Source organism: Battus philenor, unplaced genomic scaffold, assembly GCF_028537555.1.
Source record: "Battus philenor isolate CCGP_79_NKW_IND1 unplaced genomic scaffold, ilBatPhil1.0.hap1 SCAF_17, whole genome shotgun sequence".
Lineage (NCBI taxonomy): Eukaryota > Metazoa > Arthropoda > Insecta > Lepidoptera > Papilionidae > Battus > Battus philenor.
In genome coordinates, this window is record NW_027181679.1 from 6,677,371 (window position 1) to 6,702,856 (window position 25,486).

Here is a 25,486-nt window from a genome sequence, read left to right on the forward strand (position 1 = left end):
TTTCGTTGCACTTATCGGCTCTGCATCAGTTCTGAGCGATGTGTTACCTAATCATTGCCACTTGAACTTGTTTCGATAAGTCGAACTTATAATGACATCACAAGGATAGCACTCTTCATTGTTCATTGAACGACTGTTATCTTACCAATGAGACAAGCAATGAGAGACCACGTGTAAGTTAATTAATTAAAAGTACACTATATTAAAATAAATAACGTTTTCTAGTTTTAAATAACAACATCACCAGAGTACAACGACCAGAGCACCACATCACTGAGTAAATAATAATTAGTCAATACAACACGTCGTGTGACGCATCTCACGAAGTTTTTTTAATTTATTAGCTCGGGAATTTCGGATCCGCGACCCATGAGTCCGGCTAACACCGTCCAGCACCAATAGAACATAGCCATCGCCAAAAACGAAGTGTGATTAAAAAAAGATATGTTAGCAAGTTATAATTAGTAAATTCATTCATAACTTCTTGAATTGTTCTCTCAAAATTATCTTTCTTACTCGCATATAGGCCGCCTCATTTAGTAAACTCAATATGTAATGATTTGTTTGTAACCACACACTAATATAATAAAATAATTACTTATCTTTATTTAAATTATTTGCATTTTTTTCTTATGTCTAGTAAATGTCATCTAGTAAATGTGAATAATTGATAAAGTAGTTTATCAACGATATCTCTGTTTATTTTGTTACAAAATTGTACATCAGTTTAGTGAATGGAATAATAGAAACCTTATCGATTTTGTAAATTTCGTAGTACTATAAAAAAGCGAAATGTCTACTGAGTCACTGCTCTGAGAATTTTAAGATACCGCTACAAGTTAACGGGAAATCTTATCAAGTGAAAGTAGTTTTTACGTGAACTTAAAGTTTTAATTTTATTATACTGAACATATAATTTTTTTTCAAAATACCTATTTTATTATAAAGTTCCTTGAAATTCACTCAACAAACATTGTATTTCGATTCCAATTGCAGTGGCTTAGTTACAGTTCGGATAGCGACATCTATTGAGAATATATTATTTCATCATAAAAGTTTCTAACAACATAAACCCTTCTTACAGACTGCCATGTTAAAAATGTAACATATCACAGACTATCATTTACCACATAAACGCCGACAAAATTTTTTTATTTTATAAAAACAACTTTGAACAAATAAACATAAAAACGTAGGACAAACAATTGGTCAAGAATAATAAGGCACCACCTAGTTCTTAAAAGAGTACCTAGATGGCGCAATTCTCTAATAATCTTCGGATTTGGATGGGTAGATTTCTACCAACAAAGCGGACAGACAAGTTTGTTTAGATTGTCAAAAGATGCTGGATGCAGCCCACTTTCAACCGGTGGTATTGGAAGTCTATAGAGAAGGCCTATGTCAAGCTGTCGATTCCCTGGGACTGAAATAATGATGGTTATACGGATTTAAAAAATATTTGTTACACGACTGCCTAAAATTAGATAAAAATCAAATTTACTAAATTAGTTTTTATATATCAAAAAACCTTTTAGGTGAGACGGAAAATAATATATTTTTTGTTTATCTGCAATCAGTCTCAGACCATAAGCAGATTTGCTCCTTTTCATTAGTATCTTTTAAAGCGCTCCTTAGCAGGAGATACCTCATTCTTCACCATCTGTCACAAAATTTTGAATGTCCCGGCGTTTTAGTGGTTTAGAGTAGCTAAAGAGCAATTTAACGACAAATTAATAATAGAAAAATAAAAATAAAGTCATCTTAATACATGGTATTTAAGTTGTCATTTCAGATATTTATAACATTAAAATTTGGTCGCACACTTCAATAATACGAAAAATGCTTGACAATAAATAATTAAGCTCTGTTAAAGATTTAACTACATTACACGCTATAAAGAATGAAAAAACAAATTTTGATTTTGTAAATTTAAGGAAATTTGTCTCAAAAGAAACAACGGCGTACACGCTATTCTAAGAACCGTTTACGACATATTGTTAAAAAAAAATATTAATTACATATTTCACTTAAAGGTAAGTTTTTTTAGTTAAATATTATAACTAACAGATAAATAATTATTATATAAATATTATAAAAGAATAACGTTGTTCGAAGTAGTAGTTTTTCAAAAAAAAAAAGATCTTAACTAATAATTTTCCAATTGATAAAAATTCACTACTTGTATAGTCGTATACATTCATAGGCTACTTCATACCGATGTTCTGTTATAATTTCCCGATCGATTCCATCTATCGTTTGTATTTACTTCTTTTACCACCAACACAGTAGAAAAACTCGTTATTCTAAAAAAAATAATCAATAGTTTATTTTATTGCCCACGTTTCGGACTAAAAATAAATTTACTATTCGCTACTCTAATAAAAATAAACAACGTAGCGGTCTTAAATATGCAGCTTTAAAAAAATTAACAAAAATGAAAAAATAAATCGATGTTAATTTAACTTCGGACTGTATCGGCACCGCACGCGTCCTTTGAAATCGTTCATATCGATTTCACGAGCAATGACAATCAAGAATCGAAATAATTATATAAAACACGTTGATAATTATTCGATTCTTAGCGGAGTACAGTGCAGTTCGTTGATGTGACCCGAAGCGTCCCGTTGTGTGCACTTAGTGTAGAAATAATTTATTACAATATGAAGGTAAGTGATTTCGTTAAAAATAATTATTGCTTCTATTTTATAATTAAATTAATATTATTGCTATATTCGACTATATTCAATTTACAATATTTTTTTTGAAAAATGACATTAAAAATATTATTAATATTTTATATTTATTCCCATTAAAGTAATTCGTTTAATATTCAAATTAAGTAGATAATTTATAATAATGTAGCAAAAAAACGTCACTAATATCATTAACACGAGTTATCCCAATTAAAAATATCTACCCGATTTGGTAACAAAAACTAAAGGGTCGTCAAAATCATGTATTTTAATGTAAGAAATTGCAAAAATTTATTACTAAAAGCTTTAAAACACAGTAATAAAAGAATGCTACATGCATTTAACAATTATAAAAATTATTTTCTTAATTATAGACGTCTAAATCAAAGTTTAATTTAACTTTAACACGAATTACTTGTTTCTAAAATATATTAAGTGCAAACAATGACTAGCAACCTTTGCAACTGGTCATTGGTAAATATTCATAAACAAGCGTTTATGTAGCAACAAGTGTTTTGATTGTCTATCGAATAAGTTTAGATAAGTTGATTTTATGGTTCACAATTAATAATATTCCGATTATAAATTAACATCATGGCCGTCATAGATAGCCTCTCGTGTGAATGAACCAAAACGTGATGTTTGTCTCATTTGCTTCTCTCGTGATAAATTTATTGTAAGTTAGTTTGTTTCACCCGTCTGATTAAGGGTTCACCGGCGACAAATTCTTTTTTACATTACTGATGCATGTTATCGGTACAAATAGTACCACATACGCTGAACTTTTAAATTAATATATATTAAAAATACCGTCCATAATTTTGTATTTATAATGTTATATTTTATGGAAATGATACGCAATGAATTTAGTGGCCGTTACAAAAGTCAAAGATTACTCTCGATTCGTAAGTACGATAAATGTTCATTGCACTATTGATTATATGACAATAACATTACAACTTATCTCGTGCCACATTTTAATGTAACCAGAGGAATTACCACATGGCCCAGTACGTTATTGCTTCTCTAATTCAACAATTCGAAGGTAGAATGATACTTTACAGTATAACTTATTTTATTTTTCAAGAATCTTTATTTAATTTATAAATAAAGCAAATATGGACAATCACGTTGTTTATTTTATTCGCTAAATAATGAACGAGCATTAATATAAAACTGTTTGCGTTTCACTGGATAATGGATAAACTAAAGGACTTATTTCAATAAAATGCGATTAAAACTACCCGAAAATTATAAAATAATAAATAATAATGTTTTATAAATAAACAACGATTACTGTTTGATTAATTTAATTTGAATACTTAGGGAAAGTTTTACAAAATAATATTTTAACACTGGAATAATCTAGTGATATGGTTTTATTCTCATTTTAATGCTTTCTGGTACAGGGTGTTTTATTTATATATTATTATTTATTATATTTATATCTATGGAACTTATAAAAAAAATCCTCGGGCATTAACAAAAACCTGTAAAGTAATTCATCCGAATATATCAAGCTGTTCCTAAGTTTTGCATTTAATCTATCTCATTAGAACCCGTACAGGCTTGAAGGCTACATATGTATAATAGATAGCAAATATGCTGACATTCAGATTCCGTAAGACAACACAAAGAAACTACAGATTCAGTAGAATAAGCATTCGTATATTTAATTGCACTTTAAAACATATGTAGATTTCTTGATTGTTTGTCTGTACTGGTGCGGCGACCGGACAGAAACCGATGCCACGTATAGCTCTAATTTTAACCAACACTCGACTACCCCGCAAAAAGAAGCACTGCACTCCGCTGAATGTTTGCTAAATTTGGATCAATGAGCGACACGAAACATCACAAAATACTTCATCAGTTCAACAATCTCTCGGGTCACTTCGCCGTGGGTACAATTTGAAATCAAAACAAAAGAAAATATTTCGAACAATTATATGTTAATTTACTATTGAGTCTAAAACAGAAAGATTGGTTATACAAATTTATTTAACATATATAACCGCAGGTATCTGCTGTATTCTATTTTTTTTTGCTTCGTTGCTGTTATTTAAAAAGAGACCAAACACACAAACTATAATACATGTTTATTATATCATTATAAGCTCGCATATTTGTGATAAAAAATATGTTGTTCATTCAAGTTAGTAATGTGTAATGTTCGTTCATCAGTAATGATTGTGTTTTGATAGCATTTGAATTTACTAACTATATTATGTAACATTAATAATAAGAATTGAATTAATTAGGTATGGTTAAAACGATTTCTTGAAGAATGCTGACTACACCATTATAAAGTTGGTGTGTTTATCACCGAAAGTTGCATTACAAATAAAATAAGATATTCGCATGGAAGTGCTAGTGCAAACCAAATTTACACGGTGATTGGTTCTAGGCATAAAAACTTGAAAGGGGTAAATGTATAGCTCATTCGATTTCAAATAATTGTTAGAACACCCGGTTCAAGAATCAATAGTTTCTGAAATAATAAATAACGTAAGTAAGAAAAAGCGTTATCAAACTTCGGATTGTTACATGTTAAATTTAATTATTGTTTACGATTTGTCTTTCTGTTATAATATTGGCATGTCGAGTTCCAATAGAAAAAATAAATTAATGTGACATATTTCAGAGTGATTAATTTATACATGGTGATTAGAATTGGGTGTAAAAGCTTCAAAGCTTTTTCCTCACAAACACCTATTCCAAATCACCCTGTGTTAAAAAGAGACGTATGTAAAGTGTGTTAGTGATACTAGCTTTTGTGATTTTATGCTTAATTTTACCTATAAACAATTAAACATGATTCTGTGTGTGGCATGAGTACAAGTTTTTGCAGTACCTTATTATCAAGGATCATAAAAACATCTGTTTTGCGGAGTAAACAAAGCTTAACGATTTTATTTGAGCGTATACAACCGAGTATTATGGTTATTCCGTGTCACTATACGTCACCGTATAAACAAAAAGTTGTTTTGAATCATTCGTCCTACGTCGATGTACTGAAAACCTTGACTTTAGTTTAACTTATTTATCACCACGTGTAGTGAAAGGAAGTTTTCTTTTTAACCTCTTTTTGTTCACAAAACCTAATTTTAAAATAAATCCGCCAGATTTAAACTAATAAGTCATGTCGAGTGAACTGTAGTTTTGCCCTATCGAGCACCTTTGTATCGAAAAGCTAAAGGCTTATCGTGTCCTTTCTCAGAGGTCCTTCCACCCCAAATATAGTAGAGCATCCACCTAACCGACCTAGAAATTTGGCGGCCAAACCAATCAGGTCATCGACTGTAACGACCTTACGGAGAAATTTTTATTACTACACTGTGCTGTTTGTCGTGCTTTCTACAAAAATATTTCAAAATAGTTATACAAAATGTTAAGTTGATCGTATGTACCATGTCTTAATTGACAATATATAAATATCTAACAATTTCACTACATTCGATGACCGGCAAATGACAGAATTGAGAGCTTTAAAGCTCTTTGCCGAAAAATGTTCAATATATATACTCTATTTAATCTGTAGCCAACTACCCTGTATGATAATAAGAATATTTGTAATTCCATAAACTTGTCATAAAAGTTAATTTTAACGAAGCGTTCCACTTAAAAGTAATTTCACGACACGTTCCCTTCTTGGCTATATTTCTGCCCTACCGGTTTACAAACCAGTAATATAAAAGCGGCGGACTATTACACCATTAATGTAAATGATGAGTACATGCTGCATAACCACGTCTACCATAGCTTAGTAACAGTTTGCGCATACTACACAGTTTACGATAAGTCTATTTAACATATTTATTGAATGTAAACATTATCACAAATGGAAAAATATTTAAGATTAAATATTATTACTAATTCAATAACTTAGTGGTAAATTTGTAGAATTTTTGTGTCATTAAAGTAAATATTGAAAATAACGTATAGGTGGTACGACCTTGTTAAGGTCGTTGGAAAACACTGTTGGCTGGCTGCATTCAACCAGTTCTACTGCAAAACTATGCCGGAGGCCCTTGACCAGCACTGGACGTTGACGTTCGTGGATGATGATAATATAAATAAGCTAAAGGCTCTCGTTTTAGCAAATATGTATTATAGTTTTCCGTCATAACGATTTACTTTAACTTTAATGAAATGATATTGCCTAAAGTTTTTAGCTCATCGCAGTCCAATAGAAAAATAAAACGATTTTATTTATCGTATTATGTATATAACTTTATTTATTAATTTAATGGCTTAATAATATATAATAACAATTTTGTAAAGTAAGTTAGCATTGTAATGAGGTATGGTTTACAATATTTTCTATTTGATTACATCCTAACACGTGTTTTTTTGGCTTTGATTGACGGCAAATGTTTAATAGCGAGTGTTTAAATTTACTCTGTGCTTACTATTGTCAAAGTCATCCTTGAACTTTTCAGTTAGAAGATAGGATAGCGGTATATGATACCAATTACTATTAAAATGGCAGCCTTCTTATGATACAAAGTAGATAATTACATGAATAAAATGATTAAATACTATACTAATAACCCGTGGTACCAAATTGGAATCATTTATTTTTTCCGTCCCTTTATTACCGTACCTGTATAGCCAACATTTTATATGCCAATTAAAATCAACCAAACGCTCGGCTCGTAACGTGATTTTTTGTTAAAAATGGCGTGACGATAAAATGACTAATGAATTATTACACATATCTTTGTCAACAAAACGCGCATCCACCATGATTGTTTTAAGAGACGGACAGGTGATTCACTTGAAGGCTATTATTCACCATTTTGAATCAGTCTACGTGTAAGGTCTAAGCTTATATTTCGATAAAACAAAACACATTAGCCCGGCAATAAAGCTTATTGTCACCCAATCATACTGATGTCGCACAAAGCGACGCGGGAATTCAAACGACTATTAGACAACAGGTACAAACACCGCTGTAATAGGATAACCAGCATCTGAGTACATAGCTCAGTTTACTTTATTGCGTGCTCAGCAAACAGTTTTTGTTTAAGTACAGTCTCTTTACTATGCATAAAAGTATGTGTATGAAACAGTACGAGTTATTTTAAACTGAACATGGAATACGGCTTCAATTGCAACATGTTAACATTTGCAACACGGCCAGGTATTTCAATGTTTCAAATGTGAAATCATTGGAACATTTCCTGCAATGATACTATATTCCGGTCAGACTATAACGAAACACTGTTAGCCGGTTGGCATTTACAGTTTGGACGGGTTCGAAGTGAACAAGCGATGAGGATATTTTGTAGTAACTTAAATAAAGGGTAGACGCGGCATGGATATGCTTCCCACTAGGACTTTGGACGGACGACATACTCAAGGTGTTTTGCCAGCGCGTGACCTGGAGGCCTAAGCCTTGAAGAAAGCGGCTAGGGTTAAGATGATAACAATGAAGCTTAAGCTCTTCGTTTCATTATTTTACGTTATTAGCAAAACACGTCTGAACTTGTAAATGTTTTAATGGTGAAAAGTGCTAAAAAATTTTACAAGACAAAGCAAAATTATAACCTATTCTTTAAAATTATGTGACCTTGAAATGAGAAAATTAACCAGTTCTAATAAACAAAACGTAGTACTTTTTTTGAGTCTATTCAGGTTTTGCATTTGTGATAAATGAACATTTGCTATGTGCGCTTTGGAAATGTCATATATTACATGATGCTTACTAATCAAATTTTCATAAAATAACAGAACTATGTTAATTAATGTATATAAAAATAAAAATAGTAGAGAACGTTTCTGTTTGGTTTTGATGTAAAAGCTTGAAATGAGCGAATGTATAGATTATTTGCTCTCAATGCATGGTACACCATAACCAAAAATCAATGGTTTCCGAAATAAATGACGTAATGATGATGCAGTAAGAAAAAATGATTTCTAAATTCGGTTCACTACGTGTTAAAATCAATTATTGCTTACTATCTCTCCCTGCACTTTGCACTATCAGAAGTTATTGGCCTGATGCATTAAAAATATATATTAATGTAACATATTTCACAGTGTTTGTTTTATGTATGGTGATTTGTAAATAGGTGTAAAAGCTATAAAACTTTTTACCAACGACCAATCAGATTTTACACCTACAACTTAACACCTTATATAATAGGTGAAAACTTACATTTTTTTTAATTAGCCTGACAGCGTCTGTCTAAACAAAATCTTAAAATAAATAATGCATTATTAAAACGATTTGGCTGTTCAAATATAAATAATTTGACGCAAGATGCAGTCGTAACATCACAGCCGTCCAATACTAACAAGTAAAAATAGCTACATACTACGCAGTCTAGTTGATAAGTTTTGTAATGCGGGCAACATGTGTGCTGAGCTGATAAGAGGTCGGTAGATCGTTCGCGACGGCTCTCAAAGAACGTCCTTTTTATTATCTACCCTCTAATCTGTTTTGGCCGCGCGGCTCTTTTGAGATTAAAAATTATTTAATTGTTTTATATATATTATATCAGATTCAAATAAAATAAATGTAATATGTAATATCTAGTTCTTAATTCTAATGTTCCCGGCGCTGCTTTTTGTCAAAGAGGAATATTTTTATCAACGAAAATGTTCAAACTACAACTAAATTACATATTTATTTTATTATTTCCTTGAGATATGGAAGACTTACAGCAAAATAAATCTCCAAAACATTTGATTAATAAGCCAACAATAAGTACTTAAAGTAATCTTGTAGTTAGCACACACGGTACAAGAATATGCGCCTCACAAATATGTTCAAATGCCTTATACCGCGAGATGTTGCTTATTTATAATAAATTGTTTAAATTTTGTAGTGTCGCGAATGTAAAAATCAGTGCATTATTCTTTGTAACTCGAATCGACAACATTGTGGAACAAGGTATCTCCCGACAATTCGAATTCTTAAATTTAAAAGATATCTGTATAAATCTGTTGATTTTTTTGCTATTAATGCAAGTTTGGTGATACTATTTCACTTTTAAGATATGAGTTCCGATCATATTGACTAGTAGAAATCTTATCAAATCTAAATTTCTAGTAATGTTATCGTATGAGACATGGTATTGGATCGCTATATTATATCTACACATAAAACAATTATAATAACATACATATAAAAATTTTGATTTCATTAAAAAAAAACTATCACTTTCCTAATATGTTCTCATTATTAAAGTTAGAAAAATGTGCAGAAATTTTTAAAATTTCAGAACATTTAGTTATTATTGAAACTACGCGTTTTACAGTTGCAAATTTTCATTGTCGTTAAACAACGACATCGGTCAGTATTTATCGATCTCGGAATTAATTTACATATTTCACATTTATAATAATTAAAAATATAAATAAAGAGATCACTTTGAAATGTGTTACTTTAATTTATTTTTTCTATTGAAATGCTACATGCTAGTAACTATACAAAGTCTACCGGAACAGCTGTTATACTAAAGATATGTATCAAGAAAGGTATTCGCAGTTTTTAATAATAGCAACAGTATTAGCCAAATTTAAGATTAACTGTCCCTTTAAAATAATGTATCATTAGTAAAAAAAATGAGTTTATATCGATATTAGATAGATTTTTATCGACATTATCACAACTTATTGTGATTGTTGTTAATATTTTATATCTCTGAAAATAACAATACACATAATTCAAATTAGTCATACGATTAATCATAAACTTCCGTATAATTTTTTTTAAGTGAAAAGCATTACACCGAGGCTAGATGAAAACGCGTACATGTATTAAATATAACCCGGTGTACGCAAATCCATTTCAGAATGTCAAACAATCACATTAGATACTGCATTACTCGTTCATAAACATCAGAAAAACCAGACGCCATGCCATACAGATCGCAATTTTAAAAGATAAACACGTCACAATTTCTAATTAAACTGGGCTGTCTTGAAACAATGAGGCATTAATTGTGGGTCTATTTGGAACATAAGTTTATTACCGATAAGACTTTGTATAATCGTGTAACCGAAACCGCTGTTCCGCACTTAAGGTAAGCGCAGCGAGACGAGGGGTAACGGCCGGTACGTTCACCATCAACCCTCGCGACGACGGCCCGTACGCTCTTTGCTCCTTGGCCCCCACCTCGCCACGTTTTCCTAAGACACAATATAGTTTCGATACCACTATATCAAATGGCACATTTTTTTCATCTTGGAGAAATCTTATATAGTATACCTTTTCGCTTCCGGGCCAAAAGGTTATGCTTTTTAAAAAAAAAAACATTATACATCCTCCCAACATTGGTGCAAAAAAATACTACCTTAATCTACCACTTTAGAATATCACGTAAGGGTCACTTTAGTGTATTTACTCCTTTTTATCAGCGGGCAGGCGACTTCATTGCACGACTACTGCTGCATAGCGGAAGTAGTTATATATTAGTCCCTTTCTTACTTAGGTATTGACTCCTTTTCATTAACATTTGTTGTGTGTATCGGAAGGTATTCAATAAAATAAGGAGTTTAATTTCTCTTCTTGGGAAGAACAGTTCAGCAACGCGGTGATCCTTACCATATATCTTTAACATTTTGCTTTCGATCTCTTCCTATCGAAAGGAATATTCCTACTTAATTTAAATTATCTAAGTCGTACAGTTCCAGAGATATCGTGCTGAGTCCATAGTCAATAGCCACATAGGTGGAAATCTCTGATATAAACAATAACTGAAACAAGTATTAAGGTATCAATATGCGAAGACCTTAATAGAGTCATTCATACGTCGCGGATCACGCAGGTCACATTAGCAAAGCCTGGAAATGGGTCATCGAACAATCAACAGTCTAATGATATGTAAGGAGGATAATTTAGTTTCACACCAGTTATGGCTAAGGTCACGGTCACAAAATCACGATCATTCGTTTAGCTTGATTAATGCAAAATTAAATCGGCAAATAACTTTATCTTTTCAAACTATTTAGAGACATTAAGGATGCATTTTCATGAAGGCTGTATAGGCTAAATTAATTTCTTCGGCTCGCTTACTTCCTTAACCAAAATTGTTATAAAATGTGTTTAAAGTGTCATAAATAAGTTGAAACGTTTTATTAATACTAAATACTCAGGTCAATAACCTAAACCTTGTACATAAAATGAAGCTCAAGGTTAATAATTAATCAATGAAATAAAAACATTTACATAGCAATTAATTCGTAATCTATTTGTTTGTGAATCGGTTCACGGTTAAAAGGTTACTAACTAATATATACGAAACAAAATTTCCACCTTGCTAAGGTTATCGGAGGACGCTGGGTCCTATTGGAAATCTATGAAGGAGGTCTATGTACCATTTTAGTCGCCGTACTAAAATTTAAACGATGATGTCTTTGTCGAATCATATTTACGCTTTCCATCTGTTCCAGGAATCAATATTGATAGTGCTGCTATGCATAGGCACCGTGCTTTCAGCTCGGCCATGCTGCCTGAACAATGAAACTATTCGTCCGCGAGGTTACTGCGGCACCGAGATGATCAACTTGAACTGTTCCAACGGACGGATGATCCTAAAAGACATCATACTAATGGGGGACAAAATCTCAACTCAGGATTCTCCCGGATTCATCTTTGTTGAAGATCCCAACCAGTAAATTGATAATATTTTGTTCTTTATGTATCATCGATTTTTTATATAGGGAAATACAGGTAGCACCATAAGCCAACTTCAAGCGGAAATCTGATAGGGCAGGTAATGGTTGACTTCAGAACATTCAACCCTTCTGTCAGATAAAAAGTCATAATGCAACACTTAAATGTAAAAAAAAGTAAAAACTGTATTTATAGTTATAAAAAAAATGTCATAGAATGCATAATGTTTAAAAATAGGTGACGCACCTTTCTTTAATCAATTCTTGTAGTTACCCACAACTTAAGTGGATTCCCTATTGTCTATATCACATGATTTGGGGCTACCAAAACTACTCGAATTAGTCAATAATTTCAAACTAAAAATATCACGCATTAAACGTTATTCACGCATAAAACGTCATTAGCAATAGTTTAGCAAAAAGAAATGTGAATCATGATTTAATAATGAATGTTAAATATATTTATCGCTTGATAGTTATCGGCGACAGCGGTGAAGTACAATTTCGAGGGCTCTCATAATAAATACTACTCTACAAGATTATCAAACCATTTACGCCTATTCGTAATTTTTGTTACTTAAAAATCAGTCACACGTAGACAATATTACTTAAAATTGTTTAACTACTTCGTAATATATAAATTACACTACTTTAGAACTGAACATAAAATAAATATATCCAATAAACATCCACGTAAACTCTTTTACAACAGATTGTTCCTAACATTCCAGATACTGCACTGGTGTAATGAATGTCAATACGAGTGACCCGAGCTCGGATAAGGTGTCTGTCGCGATTGTTTGCTTTGAAGACATGGGGCGGTCGAGCGGGATTGAAACTGGTGGAATTCTCACGCTTATTTCTGTTTTTTTCCTGGTGGCCACCTTCGCTGTATACATGTACCTACCACAAATGAGGTAACTGAATAAATTTCCATACTCTCATATATAATACTAATATAATAAAACTTTTTTTAAAAAGATAATATAGCGCTATATCAAACATTGATGTATGCAAGTTAAAAGGATAAATTGACAGCTTAACATGCTTTTACATGTGGCTACTTTTTTATAAGGTGCTCAAGTAATTTATTTTAATATGAAATCTATAAACTCCTCTTTGTTTCATTGACCCATTTTTTTTCTACAAATTTCAACTTTTTTTCAATCCACATTTTTTAAAATTTTTAATAATTAACTGGTTGACATAAAAGTCTTATAATCTTTAACGCGCGCTAATTTTATGATAATGAGAAGTGTTGTAGTTGATCACAATTAAAATCACCTAGTTTGGGCTACATTTAAATGCTTATGTTTTATTTATTGATGTATTTTGTAAACAATGTTCCAGAGACCTACAAGGCCTGTGCTACATGTGTATGTGCATCAGTATGGCACTGGGATTCCTCTCGTTGGGAGTGCTCCAGCTGAGTCCACATTTCACAGGCGAGATATGCACTGTCACGGGTAATTGTTTACTACAGGAAAATTTTACATACACTTTATGTACAATGGCGTTAATATGCGACCTCGTTTTTAAGGTTTCCTGGTGTATTTTTGGATGATGGCCACCTTCTTTTGGATGAATGTCATTAGCATTAACATGTATCGCAGTGTTCAGTAAGTTCATTTACAAATTATTTATCAACATAAATATACGTTATTACTTGAATAATTATGTGCGTGAAAAATATGTTTTCGTGTCACCCCACATCTTATATCTTGTCCAATTATATTTTCAAGAAGTAAGATGATTTAAATATAAATAAAAAAAATGCGAAGTACAGAATTAATGTCACAGCTTGGGAATTAATTGCATATTAAGGACGTCCTAAAAATAATCCTACTGAATGATTACGGACTCTCCTTCGACCAAACACTTTTAGAATCCTTGTAACAACTCATATTTTGGCACAGAATCCTTCTATATGAGAACTATATATTGATTTTAATTTCCATCAAATTGGATTTTTCTGTTTATTATATCATATACATATTATTATATCACCCGTTAAAAGAAGATATATAATTATATATATTCACAGAGATGCGGCCTACTTGAAAAAGACGGAAAGAAAACAATATTTCTGGTACAGCTGTTACGCTTGGGGCTGTACACTTCTGTTCCTTGTAGTCTCACTAATAACTAATTTCGCGGAGGGCGAGCATTGGAAGCCTGGTATTGGTGAAACCAACTGTTGGTTTCAAGGTAAATGTAACAACTTCCATATTACTACACTGACACAAAACATACATAAGTAAAATCTCACTGACTATTCTAATGTATGAATAGATTAAAAAAAATTACTACGAATCCACAACATTAGCCCTACAACAGCAACCAATCAAAACTAGGTTCGGTGTTCACTAGAGTAAACAGGCACAATGGCCAAATGGCCATGTTTATTCTTTCATCCAAGCAACCTAAAAATTAGGAGGCCAAGCCATAGGGCCCAAAGAAAGCCTACCAGCTTAATTATCAAAAAGAGCTTTATGTCAAATGCACTCGGCACTTTACCACCTTAATAGTAGTCATAACTCATTAGAACCACCAGGCACCCAACTCATTTACCCGTGGTGAACTAGCTGATACCCTGAGGTTCATTAGTTGACCACGCGAGGTTTACTGGTAACAACGCCGCGTCCACCCGTGTAAGTCGACGCCAAGCAACGCAGCAGCTATAACCTTCAATCCGTAGAAATACTTTCTGTCATGAAAAAAGTCGACAACAACTTGACGACAATATAACAATGTAATGGAAATCAAAATGCAATAAAGGCATTTTCTATTTATAATAATTTTATCATTACTGTATACAGTACGTCTATAAACCTTTCCCGGTTAATAAAGAAATAATATTCGACCATAACAATAATTTATTTATTACAGGACGCACAGAAACGTGGATTTTCTTTTACGGGCCAATCGCGGTGCTCATTGCGGCTAACGTTCTCCTCTTTGTCATATCGTCATACAACTTGTGGATGCAACACACAAGAAAATATGAAGTTGGCAAGCTGAATAACTTAAAGCATAAGTAAGTTCTCTTAAACGTTTAGTTCCGTAAGCTAACTCCAGCCCGCTTTGCCTTGTTTAAAAGGTCAACATTTCGTTCTTATAACGTCCCCGCACTGCCTTTTGTGGAAGTTATTTCTTAAAATCCATCCTTGGAAGTTTTTAAAATGCCAGAGTAAATATTTTGATCAGGTCCTTTTTTATGAACGCCTCTTCAACTCTCTTGCATGTGGAATTTAGTAAAAACCATTCTGAGGTGACCTTAGCTCAGCAAAAAAAAGAACGTTCCTACCAATTTCTTTCAAGTCGATAAGCCCTTTATTACCGGAGATATCGTGATGAATCAGTATTCTAGTTGAAAGTACTTATGAAAATATAGTTTGATTATGGTAACAGTTCTTTGAAATTTTAAATTTTTATTTTATTTACAGATTCCTAGTTTCCCTGAAACTATTTCTAGTAATGGGCATTTCGTGGATCTTCGAAATCGCTAGTTTTGCGCATGGGCAGGCACATATCATTTGGTAAATTTTCACTGCTATTTTAGATTTATACATACAACTTACGTATTCGTTCTTTATCTAAAAATGTAACAATTTCAGGAAAATTATGGACATTTTTAACTGCCTCCAAGGAATTGTTATATTCCTTATATTGGTGGTTCTAAGGAGGCGTGCGATGCAGGGTCTTGCCAGTGAGAACTTCTGTCTGATAGTAACACGTCCATTAGCTGAAAAGCTAAGCCCCCACGACGACGACGATGATCAACGTATATTAGCCGATGACACAGTAGAAGTTAGACTAAACTAACGTTGGCCAAAATCGATATCGAATGGGTTTTATTTTATTGAGTCATTTTATCTTTTTTAAGTTTAATAGGTTTATGCATGGGTTTTTATTAAATCACTCTGCCAGTGTTTGTTGGTACATATTTTAATATTTTATTCTCTGATCAAAATATTGTGGAATAGAAGAGATAATAATAATTCAATTCAAAATATCTTTATTCAAATAGGTATTTACATGCAATATCGATCGTCAATTATTTAATGATTCGGAATTCTAATCTGTTCCGCCCAGGAACTCAACAATCACTCTTTTTAAACGAAATATAACAAATTTTTAGATGTACATTATAATGTATAAGTCAAATGTACATTGTAATACATGACACCTTTACATGGTTGTACCGTGTAAAAGAGCCAACAAACCAAGTTCCACACATTTCGATCAACTAAAAAGTTTTGAACACTGTAATAAGATTTATTTAATACTTATAACTTTAGATTTAAAACAATGAAAAGAAGGTTTCAGATATCTTTTGAAGTTTATTATATATTCTTACACACAGATCCATGAAGAATTTGTTTTGCATAGTAAGACTCAAAAAAGTTTGTATGTATAAGTTTTAATGTTAATACTCGAATTTCATGACCAGAAGAATCTCAGCGAATGTTCTAATAAAGTTATCTATGTTAATAATCATAACTCGATTCTAATGTAGCTGATTAGTTCTCATGTCAATCGAAGTTCTTTAAGCCAAAAATAAATATATAAATGTAGATTTAATATTCGGATATATAGATAATATTTACATAATTAATAAACTATAAAGTTAAATGAATATTGTGCCATACAAAAGAACTTATTTTTTTATGATGAATATTTCCAAATTGGGGAAAAAGTCAAATAATCTCCAGAATTTACTTTGGTAAACACCGTGGGAGAAAAGCACTGCCCAATTATTTGTTCCTATTTTATTATAATATGTAAAGCATGATATTTAAATAAGAATAAAAGATATTACTTATAACTACGGTTTATTTTAAATGTCATGTAAGTGTTCCATCCCTTATGTATGCATTCATATCCAATATCTGTGCCATTCCTTTTTTAACAGGACTTATGAAACTCTTTTTAAAGTGTTGAAAATAGCTTCAAGGTGTTCTAAAGGATAGTCATCATCAATCAAGAGGAAAAAAATGTACGCTAATTTAATTAACTAACACAAATTACTTTCGATTTTTAAATACGAACTACTTACAATTACATGTGTCTTTCTAAAATTTTTGTCGATGCTAAAACAATTTATAACAAGGCTGTACTATCGAATTCGCCAAGTAAAGAATTTATAATTGTTAATGTAATGTGCAATCCAATTACAAGTGTAGCGAACTATTCGTTGTTGTCAGTGTTTTGGTTAGTGATAAAACGATACAAGATTAAAAGGATTTATTTGTATCGATACTTTGAAACTAAATATAGAGTAGGAATCGGTCACAGTATCAATACCTATCGGATTATAACGTATTTTTGAATGCGCCTTAGTCCTAATTTAATATAGTTGGAAGCATATACATATTGTTAACTTTAAAGGTGATAAAAAAATTAAGATTGAAGAAGAAACCGCCTTCGACAAACGACTTGCTGTTTAACCAAAGCGGCGACGAGCCGACTCAAAAGCCGATATTTTCAATTAATTTGGTGAATCAGTCTGCGCTTTAATAGCATACCATTAGAAGAATCGGAAAATTTAAAACCTATTTTCCGGCATTATATCAATAAATACGAATAAATCTTACCATTGTACCTTGCGAATAAAAACGCATCTATAAATAGTCTCACAGTCAAATCAATACAAAAATTATTATTTTTGGGAAGCGTACTTTTTTCATAAATTCACATAAATTTTTTACTTTCATTTCCATATAGAATTACAATATTAATTAAAAAAAATATCTCGTCACTCCTAAATTTTACAAAGATGAACTATCGATACGCATAAATTTACTTTACAACCTTTACAATATCGTCTAAAACATCGATACATCGGTAGAATCGTTTCATCCCCGAGTTTTAGTCCAATAGTGTTTGAAGTGTAAGAAAAATGTTTTATTTAAATTTATATTAATAGTATTTTAAATGATTAAAAGACATTTTTTGTTATATTTGTAACGTCAAACAAACAAAAAATTCATCTCTATCAATATTCAATAGTAATGACGTTCCTTGTAAATAAAAAGAAGGCTCCGCAACACATGACATTTGCCTGTCATTGAATTTAAAAAGAACCTATGATTCAACTTAACTGTCAAATAGCAACGAGAGTAAACTCAAATCGCGCAAATCATAAATATTTATTTTTATTTATAATATAAGCAAAACTTTTGTTGGAGGTGCTACATAAGAAAAAAATCATACATGAATATGTATTAGATGAAAAGGCAAAATTGTTTGACGTAATAACTTCAATAATCTGTAATGCGATCGACGTGTTTTTGATATAATGTACACCGAACTTGTGTTTTTAACAATAGTATGTCTTATTCACGTTCCTATGTTCGTAATTGCATCTGTTGGCGAAACAGATCTCAACGAGTTGTCGGAGCAACAGAATTCTGTTGTTATCAATAAATGCTGCGAATCTAATGAAATTATGGTCGATTCTGTGTGCCGCTTAATCGATAAGTATAATCAAAGTAAGTATGTTATAAACTTAACTATATTACATATTTGATGAACATAATTTCAAATAAATTTATTTTTACGCAAATAAAATAGGTTATAAGTAGCATTTTTTGTTTTGTTCCACTTGATATTGCATCAATTTTATCTAATTTTCATATTTTACTTTTACACACAATGTTTACAATATATATCAAGTATCTCATAAACTTTCACGCTTATTGCACTCTTATCTTACCAATGTTTCTTTTTTACTACTTTTCCCAACATTAATTAGTTGTATGTTGTATTTGTTGTTACTTGTAGATTTTTTTTGTTATTTCTATCAAAGTTGTGGTACATTTTGAACACACTTTTATTGCAATTACAAAGGTGTCCCTATGACAAAAAATGCCAAAGTACCTTTTTGGAAGCTCTTGTGCCCCTGTTAAATGTAAATGTAATAGAATGATCAAATGTAATAGAATAAATATTATAACAACCATAACCAGGGATCCCTTAGAATAAGCTTTCAAGCTTTGGTATTGCAAAGAGTTTAAGGCTAAACATGTTCAGTTCCTCACCATCACAAACCTGGTGAAACTGGTGCATATATTGCAAATAAACTTGGCCAGATGTACAAAAGAGTGTTGTATGTTTAATGTTCTTAGATACTGCTTAAATATTTTGTTTAAATTGTGCTAGGTGAATGGATACCTCAGTTTAAAACTGAAGATGGTAAAGATAAGATGGTAAAATACTACAAATTTGTAAATGGTGTACCTGACTGTGCTACAACACAACAAAGACCCATATTTTATTTTGGAAAGTCGGAAGATGAGTAAGTAAATACATTGCTTGTGAATCACCATAATGATTTTCTTTTTTATATTAAATTATATTGTCCATTTGATTTTTTAACATATTTCTTGTAGAACAAGTAATTATTAGTGGTATGTGAAAATGAAAATATTCATAAATATCTAATGATTTTTCTGTTCACATTAATCAATAATATGTATCATTGACAATAGTTTTTAACATAACATTTATTGGTCCAAATTTTGGTTTAAATAACTTTAGAAAAATAAAGTTTAAACCTTTAACATAGATAATTTTATAATGTTCAAATTTTTTAGTAATCTATATTTTTAACTATTTCCAGGTTGAATCTATTGGTAGATGGTCGCCTTAGACACATTATCCATCATGAACATAGTACAGACAGCATTAAAGATGACCCTTCTACCAACACATATACTCTACATGGTCCTATCATCATACCAGAGATTAAAGAACCATCATCATACATTCATGAACAAAAGAAATATTGTATGGATAAAGTAAGTTTTCATTACTATTGCATGGATAATGCACAATGTTTTTTTCTTAAAATACTCTTTCCCCCATCTTGTTTTTGGGACAGGGATATAAACCTTCCTATTTTCACCCTCTCACTCTTTCTCATCCTTCACAATTTCAATCTTTCTTCCCTCTTTCATCCTTCATATTTTCTATAGTTCTCACAACAGAACATAACATTCAACCACAATACTTTCATGCATCACCTCCCATCCTTTACATTACTCACCACCCAACAAAATCACAAGAAAGTGTGGCGGCTCTCCTGCTTCTCTAAAAGGGATGAAATGCTGCCGCAAGCAATGCTCCTCCCAATTTCCACCTCACAAGCCACTCTAAGCCCTCCATATACTGGTCAGCAAGTAATTGCCTGCACCATGGTCTGGTTCACCTCAGAGTCACAGATGCACCAGGGACTCACTTTGAGCTTAAACCTTTATAGGTACTCTGAGAATCCTCCATGCCCCATGAACATTTAGGCCTGATATGTGTCTGTGCAATATATTGTTTGACTATAACTATTTGAAATAATGTGGTCAAGCCACATAATTTGTAGCATATCACTAGGGAAATCATATGATTTTATTCAGGTTAGTGACTAAATGGTACCCAAAAGACTGGAAGTTGAGGTAAACAGCAGAGGAGATAGACACATGTTTAACTAATAGATATCAATATATGGAACGCAGTAGTAAAGGACAGGCTATGGTGGAAATTGCTAGAGGCCTATGCCAAAAGGCACTGAGATTAGAGACATTTTATAAATTTTTTCAGATTGTTACTTTAGTTCCCGGATTGTTATTATTATTAACTATTTTTAACATAATATTTTCAGATATTTATGACAAGCACAAATCTAACAGGTGAATATGCACTAGTATGTGTGCCCGAAGTAAAGATTAATTGGAAGGACACCAGTTTTCTAATGCAAAAGATTTTAAATCCACTGTTTCATGCCATTGCAATGGTATTTTTTTTATTGACTGCAATTATTTATTTTGTGTTGCCAACATTACGCGATCTTGCTGGAAATATTATAACAAGTATTAATGTGTGCTTAATTGTCAGTCAGGCGGCTGACTTAGTAAGAATATTCACTGAATATAGCAACCACATCAGTTTTATGATTACTGGTAAGTTGTAAATTTTTGATAATTAAACATTTTTTTTGATAATAATCATTATTTTTAAAATAGAGAATAAATACTATGTATCAATGATATAAGCAAAAAATGCTCTTTATATACATAAACAAAATATGTTTTTTTTTTTTTTTCAGATATAGTTTTATACATAAGCTTATTGGGTGCCTTCTTTTGGTTGAACAGCTTTGGTTTTTATATCTGGAAGACATTCAAGTGGGTACAACATAAAATAACTCAGAAAACTTTTTTTTATAATATTTCTGATAATTTTGGTTGTCTTTTCACAGATCACGGAATGTTTTTCTCAGAGTAACTGATGTTCGCAAATACTGCTACTATTCGAGTGTTGTGTGGTCGAGTGTCATAATAATGGCTGCGATGGCAATTAGTGCACATTTTCTACTGGATACTGGAACCAGTCCCTACCGGAAGATGCGAACTCAGTTCTCTTCTTCCATTTTGGTAGATGATATAGAACAAGAAACTATTGGTATGACAATAATATTTTTTGTTTCATGCAAATAAGTTAATATGGAAAAAATGTGTTTAACCTTATTAATGTATTTCTATTTAGTTAAGGGTTTAAATTTATTTAGGCATGTTAAATTTTTGGTTTCCGAAATCTTTGTTTAACATAAAATAATTTAACAAAAACATGTTGCTAAATTAAATTGTTTAAGCAAGTTTACACAAAAAAAATTACCATTTCATATTGTGAATGAACAAAATTATGTAGAGATTGCTTAAATACTTAACAATAACACTTTATTTTTTCAGGATGGTTGGGTATAGCAATATTTTTTACACCAGTGGCTTTTACAATTCTTTTCAATATATTCTTTTATATAACAACACTTAAAGTAATAAAGAGAATAAATATTTATGGAAGAATTCACTACAAACTTAAAGGCTGGTGAGTTGTCTATATTCCTAATAAATTAATCAAATACATAATAAATCTGCAGTAAAATATTTTAATTATGGTTTTTGTTTCAGCTTCAACTTATTTGTACAACTATTTTTAATAATGACCACATCATGGCTTTTTTTACTTTTGTCTTGGCTAAACTTTGACGGATTGATATACGCACACATTGTTGTGAATTTGTTGCAAGCCTTTTTAGTATTCTATGTATGTGTTATACGACAGTCGCACGTGACATTTCTGTTACGGAAAAGCTGTTTTTATTCAGAACCAGTACCAACTGGAGAGTGGGGAGACGAAATGACACATATGAATGGTGGTAACTATTAAAATGTGTAGTATCTAATTTTTAATTCCAATAATACTGAAGAAAAAGTTTTCAGGCACATAGCAATAATAGGCATCTATAAGATAGTTTACTGTGATTACAAGGCTTAAAAATTTAATGTATCAAAGCACCATATATTTATGTGCCTTACAAAGTGACTTAGGTATTAATATAGAGAACTCAATTCTTCATTATTCCAATAATTGTCTTCATTCAAAAGTTTCTTAAAGAATATGTATAATTATAAAAGTTGAAAAGATAGATCTGAAACTGAATTTTCCATCATTATTTGTAAATTTTGTGATATTTTTTTATATTTGCTCACAAAAGATACTTAATTTGTAATTAAGAGTTTAATAAATTTAATATGGACCAAATTAACATGTTAATGTAGCAAATACTCACTGTAACATTTTTGTCACTTTACTAATGTCTACAGTATTACATTGAAAAGACTGTTTCTTCATTCATTAAATTTAGAATTTTTCCCATTTTTCCGTCCTATGACATTTATGAAAGGCAGCTAATAACTATAGTATATTAAACTGTTAAATTATATTGCAATTACTCTGGCACTAATATTCAATTTTTATGACTTTTACATTTTTACTTTTTTAATTATATAATGATTATACAAGCATAGCTATAAAAAGTATTTTTTTTTTTGCATTGTAGTTTTCTAAGTGAATAGAATCTAGTGAAACTTTATGAAATATACTGAAATATATTCAATAGTAGTAAATTTGTTTTGTTTTTATTGTCTATCTATTAAACTTTACCCTGCCGTTAAATTATTCTATATGTTTCATTATTGCATTTTTGGTACAACAACATTTCTGATGAAATTTATACTCGGTTCATGGGTGACTCCCGTTGCTTAAATATTATAGTTCTATGAGAGATTGCTCTTTAGTGAACTGCGTGGGCTATATGGAACTACACAATTTTTCACAAGGTCTTCAACATGTTAATATTCAAGGATGATAAATGTGAACTGTTTATTTTTAAGCTTAGATATACTTATATCTTGTTTAATTCTCCCTAAAAATCGTGATAGTAAAAAAGCAAATTTTTTTATTACTTTTAGTGATGAAATAAATATGTGATTAATCAGGTATTCATTTATTTAAAATAGTATTTGTTGCTGATAGTGACTAGTGAGCTAAATATAATATGTAATATTAAAAGCTAATTAAGAAATACTTCTTTATAGTCAGATAATTATGGTTGAAACTCATATTCTAAAAATATTTCAAGTTTGAATTTATTGCTTATACCATTACTGTTTCAGAGGAAGAGATTTAGAATTCCCCTCTGTAAAACATACCAACATAATATTGTTTAATTAACCATGTCAGATTAAGTTAGTAAGAAGTACTTTTTAGTGTTAGGATAAAAAGTGAGTAATGATTAATCTTACAACTATTAAAATGTGTCTTAAGAAAGTAAAAAAAATAACTGTTAACTAATGTGATAAAAATGTATGATTTTTGTGATTTTTATTTTTTGAAGAAGAAATTATCCAGACAAAAGAGTTTAAGGTAAAATATTGAGAAAGTTTTAAATTTTCCACCCACAGATAAAATTAATACTTTTGGTATCTAATGGAGAACCACTGTAACATTTTTTTATGTTATGCTATTTTTGGTATTTACGAGTCCTATTACATCTCGACAATTTTTATCTAAATTAGTCCTACATGTTTTTGTTACAAAATTAATTTAATTAAATCATATTAGTGAAGATAACTAGATCTCACTAAAACACATTCACTTAATTTTTAAAAGTAAATAATTTTTGAAGCGATGTCCAAACAGCACTTTATTTATTTCACGAAAACTTAATTTAGTCCTAGATTTCCTAGAATCAGAAGCAATATTTCCACTACATTAATAAAGAAATGCTTATTTACTTACCTGTGTAAAAAGCTGCCCTTCTGGCCTTCTAGTGAGAGGTGATAACTGACAACGAACAACAAGGTGACAGTCGTCCATCACCGTATTGAAGAAGCGACGTGTCGGCAACAGCGCCTCAAGATCTATCATCAGCTCCAAGAATCGCTCGCAGTATCTAAAGTAGGCAAAGGAAAAACTACTTTTTAATCTATTCAGAGAAATGGGTAAATAAAGTTAAGAGGTGGTATGTTTCAGAAATCACCGTTATAATCAGTAAATAGCGCCATCTTTTATATGTTTACTAACTTAATAATGCGAACGAAATGTCTTAATCGTGTATATAAGAAAAATTAACTGCCATCTATGAACTACTTCAGTATTATGATTAATAGATGAATGTAAATATTAATACATTTAATTCTCTATAATATGTGTAGTAATTCCTTATTTCTCAATCCGAATAGAAGCCATTTCGATGATCTTTTCAAAAATGATTAGACTATTTAAAATTATTTATTGTAAAAATGGTATAAAGTTTAATAAAGTCTCTAATTGGATATTGAATCGGATAATGTCAATGAAGTAAGAAAAAATTAATTACCACCCAAAATAGCCAAAAAACATTTTTTCAGATTTTTGATATAAACACTTCAATTAAAAAAGCATTTGCTGAGATCTTACCGCAGCACATTGGCATCCACTTCGGCAGTCTCTGGTATAGTCTCCAATATCTGCATGAATTTAATCATCAAGCGCTGTAGGTAATGCCGTTCCCAATTTAATTTTTCTAACATCTCTGGCTTATCTTTCTTTTGTATCGCCCTCCAGTATTTTTTCCATTTTGGTACAAGTTTGAATTCTTGATTCCTTCTCCCTACAAAATCATTTCAATTAAACCATGACAAAATCTGTATTGAAAACAAACTGTTAAACATGTTTTATCAAAGGCATTGTAACACATACAGAAGCAGTTGCTATTATTAACAAAATTACATGATGTTCATGGTAAACAAATTGCATATATACCGTCAGTCCCCTATATTCTGTTATTC

General features: G+C 31.1%; 3 protein-coding genes across 4 annotated transcripts in view; 2 read left to right on the forward strand and 1 right to left on the reverse strand.

Annotated features, from left to right (window-relative positions):
- LOC137919675 (RNA helicase aquarius) overlaps positions 1-25,486 on the reverse strand; it is a 65,538-nt gene that overhangs the window by 37,407 nt on the left and 2,645 nt on the right. For both annotated transcript variants that reach the window (XM_068762816.1, XM_068762814.1), the window contains 2 exons: positions 25,116-25,308; positions 24,456-24,609 (listed from right to left, as the gene is read on the reverse strand). In XM_068762816.1, the coding sequence (XP_068618917.1) occupies positions 24,456-24,609; positions 25,116-25,308 (347 nt within the window). The remainder of the gene's footprint in view (positions 1-24,455; positions 24,610-25,115; positions 25,309-25,486) is intronic.
- On the forward strand, positions 2,564-17,144 carry LOC137919790 (probable G-protein coupled receptor Mth-like 2). Its single transcript, XM_068762984.1, has 9 exons — positions 2,564-2,666; positions 12,099-12,319; positions 13,052-13,237; positions 13,671-13,786; positions 13,861-13,939; positions 14,365-14,528; positions 15,210-15,357; positions 15,767-15,859; positions 15,938-17,144. Exons 1-9 carry the CDS (start codon positions 2,661-2,663, stop codon positions 16,143-16,145), a joined length of 1,221 nt encoding a protein of 406 aa, XP_068619085.1. The 5' UTR covers positions 2,564-2,660; the 3' UTR covers positions 16,146-17,144.
- On the forward strand, positions 18,414-23,267 carry mthl5 (G-protein coupled receptor Mth-like 5). The gene is made up of 8 exons (XM_068762899.1): positions 18,414-18,814; positions 19,485-19,620; positions 19,945-20,122; positions 20,977-21,274; positions 21,421-21,499; positions 21,574-21,776; positions 22,064-22,199; positions 22,283-23,267. The coding sequence occupies exons 1-8, from the start codon at positions 18,622-18,624 to the stop codon at positions 22,539-22,541; spliced, it is 1,482 nt and encodes a 493-aa protein (XP_068619000.1). The 5' UTR covers positions 18,414-18,621; the 3' UTR covers positions 22,542-23,267.